The 9,289-nt window shown below is 44.3% G+C and overlaps 1 protein-coding gene across 1 annotated transcript in view; it reads left to right on the plus strand.

The window, feature by feature from the left end:
• The window catches only part of LOC124554103 (histone-lysine N-methyltransferase EHMT1-like), a 67,111-nt gene extending 58,141 nt beyond the window's left edge, over positions 1–8,970 (plus strand). The window contains exon 4 of the mRNA XM_047128168.1: positions 8,419–8,970. Within this exon, the coding sequence (XP_046984124.1) occupies positions 8,419–8,905 (487 nt within the window). The 3' untranslated portion in view covers positions 8,906–8,970. The remainder of the gene's footprint in view (positions 1–8,418) is intronic.
• The last annotated feature ends 319 nt before the right edge of the window (positions 8,971–9,289 follow it).

Here is a 9,289-nt window from a genome sequence, read left to right on the forward strand (position 1 = left end):
TTTTGCATCTGGGAGAAATCCGGGGAATTGTTTAGAATTGCGGGAACTTTTCACTGTTTTAGTTTTCAGTTAAATTTTCGTGATTTTGATTCGTAAGAACGAATATTCTAACACAGGATGTTACTGTACCATGCTCTGCAGAATAATACTGCAGCAACAAAACATCAACGACAGAAAAGAAATGAAAACAAAACTTCAGTTGTGAAGGAAATGCGCCACATAGAACAACAAAACACAGTACTCACATAAGCGTCTGCCAACAGCAAAGTATGTCAAATGCTTCATAACAACAAATTGCCTCCGACGAGCGTGACGTGACAACTGTTTGAATTGGATTCCTTTGAGGAGTTGAGGGCTGGCCCTTGCGCACGCGCAGTTGTCGCGTATGTGTAGTGCCTCCTCCCGCTTCTGGGTACAGAAGTGTGGCTGGGAGCCAGCATCTGATGTCGTCCCCCTTGGGAAATGTAGTGATCCGGGGCTGGTGCACAGAGCAGTCTGAGCTGTGGTGGGCAGGTGGGTCGCCTCCACGTGACCTGTGTATACGTTCAGCGATTTTATTGTTTCCCCTTCGTTCATTTGTTCATGAAAACAAAACGGATTTTTTGAGTGGGAGCTGTCAAATGAATTAAAATACATTCACATCAGTACGGAGGGCTAAAGTATGTTACTAGTTTCATATTTTATTTCAACCTTTCTGACAGTCAAGCATTAATCGCCTTGCAGAAGAATGAAGTAATTTTTGAAGGTTTGCCAAAGAGATTCGACTTTTATTAACCTTTTCTGCTGAGGCAGTCTAATTTATTTGAAACGAAGTGTTTTAATTTCACACTATTGGCTAGTTTCAACTGTTCGCTGCATTTCAAGTGCACTTATGGCATTATGCCATAGTAAAAAACCAAACATGATGTAATACAGTACTGGTGCGCCAAGAAAATTTACATCCGAATCTGGACATACGAATGTGCACTGTAAGCCGAATTATGCATTTTAGTGTGGTGCACGAAATCTCTATGCTCTTGGAGTATTCTCTGATGTCTTGTTTCTTTCATGACATAATCTTTCAGTGTTTTACACGTACGAACGTAAGGGCTTCCAGCGTCATCGTAGCTGCAGAAGCCTGTGACTCATTTCATCTGGCGCTCTCTGGCAACTGCTGAAACGAACAAATTTCTCACAGGTCGTGGGAAAATATTGCAAATGGTGGTTTGAAAAGTGTTACATTCAATGCAAATTTCCTTTCACGCAAGATGAACTATGTTCGAGAATGTATGATGAATTTATTAAATCACAAAGCGTTTGACTCTCATTTAAAAATCAACTCCTTGAGGAGGACCCTTTACAAGAATTTCGAACCCAGAAGATCAGACATTTAGGTCGTTATTAAAAATTTTTGTGGCACGTTTTTGTGATGTGTCTTAAAGTGTAACGCGCGCAAAGAAGATCAACATTATGTGTGCAGGCTTAGGTTCTGTCGCAGTTTATTGATCTTAGAGTCCAATATTATATGTGAATGCTATGATATTAATTAAAACCATCAACTTTTCTTATTTGTGTGTTGTCCCTACTTAAGAGTGACTTTGCTATTGGCTGACTACATCACGTGTCGTTGGCTGACTACATCACTTGTCGTGTGCTGTTATCACCTGGCGAGATCACGTGACATGAGCTGTGACTGGCTTACAAAATCTGATCACAATCTCGATTTCAATGCTTCGGAAGATAACATGCGGTGTTTGGTGGAATCCGAATTTATACCTTCGTAATACGAACATAGGCCCGTGGTCTAGGGGTAGCGTCTTTGATTCATAATCAGGACGTCTTCGGTCCCGGTTTCGATCCCCACCACTGCCTAAATTTAGATAAGTAATCAGCATTGGTGGCCGAAGACTTCCGGCATAAGAAGTCAGCCTCATTCTGCCAACGGCCTTGTCAAAGAGGACGGAGGAGCGGATAGAGGTTCAGGGCACTCTCTTGTCCTAGGGGTGGGAAATTGCCCCTAAAGGCGGAAGAATCAGCAATGATCAACGACATGAGGATGCAGAAGGCAATGGAAACCACTACATTAGAGACACGTAACTTGTATCCACAGGACATGTGGCCTGTAATTGAAGAAGTGTCATGATGATCTTTCCATTGGCAAAAGATTCCGCAATAGTCCCCCATTCGGATCTCCGGGAGGGGACTGCCAAGGGGGAGGTTACCATGAGAAAAAGATTGAATAATCTACGGAAGGATAACGTTCTACGAGTCGGGACGTGGAATGTCAGAAGCTTGAGCGTGGTAGGGAAACTAGAAAATCTGAAAAGAGAAATGCAAAGGCTCAACCTAGATATAGTAGGGGTCAGTGAAGTGAAGTGAAGTGGAAGGAAGACAAGGATTTCTGGTCAGATGAGTATCGGGTAATATCAACAGCAGCAGAAAATGGTATAACAGGTGTAGGATTCGTTATGAATAGGAAGGTAGGGCAGAGGGTGTGTTACTGTGAACAGTTCAGTGATCGGGTTGTTCTAATCAGAATCGACAGCAGACCAACACCGACAACGATAGTTCATGTATACATGCCGACGTCGCAGGCTGAAGATGAACAGATAGAGAAAGTGTATGAGGATATTGAAAGGGTAATGCATTATGTAAAGGGGGACGAAAATCTAATAGTCATGGGCGACTGGAATGCAGTTGTAGGGGAAGGAGTAGAAGAAAAGGTTACAGGAGAATATGGGCTTGGGACAAGGAATGAAAGAGGAGAAAGACTAATTGAGTTCTGTAACAAGTTTCAGATAGTAATAGCGTATACCCTGTTCAAGAATCACAAGAGGAGGAGGTATACTTGGAAAAGGCCAGGAGATACGGGAAGATTTCAATTAGATTACATCATGGTCAGACAGAGATTCCGAAATCAGATACTGGATTGTAAGGCGTACCCAGGAGCAGATATAGACTCGGATCACAATATAGTAGTGATGAAGAGTACGCTGAAGTTCAAGATATTAGCCAGGAAGAATCAATACGCAAAGAAGTGGGATACGGAAGTACTAAGGAATGACGAGATACGTTTGAAGTTCTCCAACGCTATAGATACAGCAATAAGGAATAGCGCAGTAGGCAGTACAGTAGAAGAGGAATGGACATCTCTAAAAAGTGCCATCATGGAAGTTGGGAGGGAAAACATAGGCACAAAGAAGGTAGCTGCGAAAAAAACCATGGGTAACAGAAGAAATACTTCAGTTGATTGATGAAAGGAGGAGGTACAAACATGTATTTCTGTATTCCTGATTTTCCCAGAACATGTCGCTGAGGAATGAAATAAATTGGAAGTGCAGAGAAGCTAAGATGAAATGGCTGCAGGAAAAATGTGAAGACATTGAAAAAGATATGATTGTCGGAAGGACAGACTCAGCATACAGGAAAGTCAAAACAACCTTTGGTGACATTAAAAGCAACGGTAGTAACATTAAGAGTGCAACGGGAGTTCCACTGTTAAATGCAGAGGAGAGAGCAGATAGGTGGAAAGAATACATTGAAAGTCTCTATGAAGGTGAAGATTTGTCTGATGTGATGGAAGAAGAAACAGGAGTCGATTTAGAAGAGATAGGGGATCCAGTATTAGAATCGGAATTTAAAAGAGCTTTGCAGGACTTACGGTCAAATAAGGCAGAAGGGATAGATAACATTCCATTAGAATTTCTAAAATCATTGGAGGAAGTGGCAACAAAACGACTATTCACGTTGGTGTGTAGAATATATGAGTCTGGCAATATACCATCTGACTTTCCGAAAAGCATCATCCACACAATTCCGAAGACGGCAAGAGCTGACAAGTGTGAGAATTATCACACAATCAGCTTAACAGATAATGCATCAAAGCTGCTTACAAGAATAATATCCAGAAGAATGGAAAATTGAGAATGCGCTAGGTGACGATCAGTTTGGCTTTAGGAAAAGTAAAGGGACGAGAGAGGCAATTCTATAATGGAAGCAAGGCTAAAGAAAAATCAAGACACTTTCATACGATTTGTCGACCTGGAAAAAGTGTTCGACAATATAAAATGGTGCAAGCTGTTCGAGATTCTGAAAAAAGTAGGGGTAAGCTATAGGGAGAGACGGGTCATATACAATATGTACAACAACCAAGAGGGAATAATAAGAGTGGACGATCAAGAACGAAGTGCTCGTATTAAGAAGGGTGTAAGACAAGGCTGTAGCCTTTCGCCCCTACTCTTCAATCTGTACATCGAGGAAGCAATGATGGAAATGAAAGAAAGGTTCAGGAGTGGAATTAAAATACAAGGGGAAAGGATATCAATGATACGATTCGCTGATGACATTGCTATCCTGAGTGAAAGTGAAGAAGAATTAAATGATCTGCTGAACGGAATGAACAGTCTAATGAGTACACAGAATGGTTTGAGAGTAAATCGGAGAAAGACGAAGGTAATAAGAAGTAGTAGAAATGAGAACAGCGAGAACCTTAACATCAGGATTGATGGTCACGAAGTCAATGAAGTTAAGGAATTCTGCTACCTAGGCAGTAAAATAACCAATGACGGACAAAGCAAGGAGGACATGAAAAGCAGACTCGCTATGGCAAAAAAGGCATTTCTGGCCAAGAGAAGTCTACTAATATCAAATACCAGCCCTAGTTTGAGGAAGAAATTTCTGAGGATGTACGTCTGGAGTACATCATTGTATGGTAGTGAAACATGGACTGTGGGAATACCGGAACAGAAGAGAATCGAAGCATTTGAGATGTGGTGCTATAGACGAATGTTGAAAATTAGGTGGACTGATAAGGTAAGGAATGAGGAGGTTCTACGCAGAATCGGAGAGGAAAGGAATATGTGGAAAACACTGATAAGGAGAAGGGACAGGATGATAGGACATCTGCTAAGACATGAGGGAATGACTTTCATGGTACTAGAGGGAGCTGTAGAGGGCAAAAACAGTAGAGGAAGACAGAGATTGGAATACGTCAAGCAAATAATTGAGGACGTAGGTTGCAAGTGCTACTCTGAGATGAAGAGGTTACCACAGGAAAGGAATTCGTGGCGGGCCGCATCAAACCAGTCAGAATAAAAAAAATAAATAAAAATAATACGAACATATGCAGCGTACATCTTGCTGCACATCAAAGGTCTTTCAGAACTTCCCCCCCCCCCCCCCCCCTTCTGAGTTTCGTTTCCTAATGTACCGGGAAATTCTACGTCGGTAGGTAAAACCATAAACAATCAAAGGATTGATGAGTTTTACAGTGGCAAGGAAGAGTATAGTGTCACTTAACACGGAAAAAGTGTATTTTGACCTGAGAGAAAGTGTATTTTGAACCAGGGAAACCAGGAAAAATTCGAGAATATTTTTTTCCTTGTCCACGTGTACATGCTGTACAGCTTGTTGATGTGCAGAGCACGTAATAATAAATCGATACTTCTAAAGCTCTAAAACCAGCAGTATGTTTACAACGTGCAGCCGATATTTTTATAGGCAGGAGTGTCCCGTTATTTTGCCCGCCGATACACTCCCTTTTCAAGATATCTATAGTCGATATGGACATTTTAATAAATATCAATGTATTGTATACTCCATATTTTTAAAAATATCAACAGTCCTGGTCTAGCGCCGACTACTGTTTCGCAGTCGAAGTTGGTTAATTCCCGTCATGCGGCCATTAAAATGCTGGCAACCCTTCCAGACGAGTACAGTTGACAGCCCCGCCAACGCATGGCGCTTCCTGCACCTTGCGTGCGCCACACCGCAGCCACCTGTGTGTGTGGACATGGCTATCGCACGACTTTCGTCAGCTCAGTGTAATAAGCTAGTACTCGACCTGATCTCTGCTTGAAGGCACGCGGTTGCTTCTTAATGCTGAAACATCTGGTCTTAGGTCGAAATTAAAAATACTCGCAATTGTACGTACACGGAATACACTTTAAATACATTAAACATTTTATTCAAAATAACTGATGACTCGTTATCCGCGAGCAAAATAATTTTCTTAAGCATGTGTAGTTTTACACTTAAGTATGCTCAAATTGTGTAGCATCGACTGCAGGGCATATTTGCAGTTGCTGTTTGAGAGATGGATGAACAGAAGGAAGTGCGTTGGATGATGAGCCATTGCATGGTATGGCAGTTTGCTGGAGCATATCATCTGACATAGTTGGGGTTCACGACAGACCATGTCTCTCAGTGCTGCTCGTAGAAACGAAATCGAGAGTAGTGGAATCAGGGTAGCTGTCTGGTCGTCATGCTGCAGCATTCCGTCCTGTCCAGTTGTCGGCAAACTTTTCATTCAGGCGTTTCTCTACAGCAGGGGAAGCATCTGGGCAGCAGTCTGTTATCCAGTGGTACTTGTTCTGGAGGAACAGGCAGTGAGAGGCACCAACTTGAAGCACCAACTTGAACCTGGAAAGTATGACATGACATGATAAGAAGTTCAAGAGACCCTACTTATATAGGGTAATGAGAATGTGATGACACCATGTGGTGTCATAAATCCTTTGCAAGTCAAAGATGAAAACAGTGATAAGGTGTTATCAGTAGGCAAAAGCCATCCGGATAGCACACTCTGTAGAGACCAAATTGTCAGTCGTTGAACAGTCTTGGCAGAAATTACCCTGGGATGCAGCCAAAAGGTCCCAAGATTCATGGTATCAACAGAACTGTGGGCTCACCAATATTCAAGCAACTTGTAGAGAACATTAGGCTACATAGTTAACTGAGCGATACCTTTCTCAGGTGGTGTTAGCACACTGCCAGTACCTGGACTATCACTCTTTCTTGACACTGAGATGGGAACTTGCCCTCACTCCTGATGTGGTTGAAAATGGCTAGAACGTGACACTGGCAATCAGGTTAAGGAAGCACATCACCTGCTGCCAGAGTTGCAAGGATACAGTATCAATACATATCGATTCTAAATCAGGTTTGTTTGTGTGTGTGTGGAGGGGAGGGGGGATCTGGAGCCACAGAGGCCACCGGGAACTCCACCTTTATATCAGAGGTGGAGTGTGCTGAGTCCAGTGGCATGGCAGCCCCTGGTATCTCCTCCTTGGGAACTACAACTTGTCGATTTTCTTAGCCAATTTCAATTTCTGCTAGGGCTTTTCTGTCTTAGTTTCAGGGACAGAGGAGAAACAAAGTCCTATGACCAGCAGCATGCAGCTCCTTTAACCACAAGCTCATATCCACATGCAGATCAACAGGAAGCTGGGAGTGCCCCAAGGGATGGAGGAGTGTGACATGTCTCCGGCTGGGGACTGGGGACTGACATCCCCAACAGGTGGGAAGTTGCAGCTCCCAAAGTGGGTGCGGGGGAAGCAGTAGGAGAAGAGGCCCCAACCACCAGGGAGTGGGTGTAAGCACCCCAAGGGCCCAATGCAGAAGGCACAAAGGGTGATTGAGGGTACTGCTGGTACAGAAGATGTCACTGTAACCGTAGCCATGACAGACATATAGTCCTTGGCATTTGTGAGGAATTTGCAGCAAAGGCACAAGTAGTGTTATCCCGGTGTATTCAGGGCGCTACCATGGTGCAGATACTTGACGACCCCCTCTACCCGCAATGGGATGGCTACCTTGTTGGGCTTTGGGTGTGTTACCATTTCCAGAAAGAAAGGGTGCAGAGATGGACCTACACAAATGGGAACATGACCACATTGGGCAAGTGTCCTTGCATGATATGCACTTCTGTAAAATCTGGAAGAGGAGTGGTTAGTCAAACGCAACACTGGTAGCACATAGTTTTGGATGAAAATGAGTTCAGTACCAGTAGAGGAAAAATTGATAATGTCCAAAATCAGAAACGTAATCCAAGCATGGTCAGTACCATGAAGACCATCCAATGATTGGTTGGTGTGCGAGGTGCTCAACTGCGTGGTCATTAATGCCCATACACCAGATTTTTTTTTTTTTTTTTTGGCACAGTCAAATTTTATTTGACACGGTCCAATCTGGCCACTGCAATGAATGCTGATGACATGATGTGGACAAGACGAACACCCAGTCTCCAAGCAGAGAAAATCCCCAACCCAGCCAGGACTCAAACCTGGGGCCCTGTGATCAAGAGGCAGCAACACTAGACCACGAGCTGCGGACAGATCATCCAATGAAAAGGCAGAAGGGACATGTAATAGTAGAAGAATGGGCTTGCAGCACGGAAAGGGAAGTAGTACTGCAATGGCTGAGACTCGTGTCAGCCAAGCATGTACTGACAGAAAGACTGAAGAGCCCGTGAGGGGTGGGAGGGGGGTGTAACCTTACCCTGAAGGAAGTTTAAAATGATGTATCTGAGAATTAAAATTCCGTCTGTGACGGTTTCTTTCATTTGGTGTGTGTGTGTGTGTGTGTGTGTGTGTGTGTGTGTGCGTGTGCGTGTGTGTGTGTGTGTGTAGTAGAGTGTGAGTGTGTCGATGTTCTGTGCAGGACCCTCTCTGAAGAGGAGAAAGGGAGGAGGCTGATTGAGGCGGCCAAGCAGGGGGCGGCGGACCAACTGCACGAGTTACTGGTGGCAGGGGCGGACGTGAGGGTGAGGGAGGACAGCTGGACCGCCCTGCACTTCGCAGCCCAAGAGGGGCACGTGGCGGCGGCCAGCTGCCTCATCAGTGCCGGCGCGGAGGTCGACGCCACGGCTGGCCGTAATGTTTGGACGCCCCTGCACTTGGCTGCATTGTATGGCCGCGCTGGTGTGGTGCAGCTGCTGCTCGGCGCCTCTGCTGACCCCAATGCCAGGGATGGTCGGGGGCAGACGCCGCTGCACAGGGCGGCAGTGGGGGGCCACGCAGGTGCAGCGGATGAGCTCCTGCGGGCGGGATCCGACAGGGGGGCCACGGATGTGTATGGCAGGACCCCCCTGGACCTCGCCAGGGACTACAGAAAGCACGTGCTGGTGGATATGCTGAGTCAACGTTGACATAAGGAAACACAATTGATTACATCATATGTGTTGGTCTTTCAAATATAGAATACAAAAATCAATCCTTTGTTCATTTATTTGTACATATCATCTTGTGCTGCGTATGACTACTCTGGTAACACTGTGACAACTGCAACAAGATGAGATACCTGTAAACTAACATGAGGAGCCCTTCTTTTGAGGATTAAGTCTGTAAAATACTTATTGAACAGTTTTTGCAAAAACTTAGGATCAACTGAAAAACAGTCCATTATTAACGAAGACCACTTGTCTCTTTCAACTTTGTGTTTCTCATGGTGTACAACATATTTAAGCACCTTAGAAGAACACAGATGACTTCTATCACGACCGTGTGCATTTGAAAATGTGAGCACTCAATCT

Source organism: Schistocerca americana, chromosome 11 (assembly GCF_021461395.2).
Source record: "Schistocerca americana isolate TAMUIC-IGC-003095 chromosome 11, iqSchAmer2.1, whole genome shotgun sequence".
Classification (NCBI taxonomy): Eukaryota; Metazoa; Arthropoda; class Insecta; order Orthoptera; family Acrididae; genus Schistocerca; species Schistocerca americana.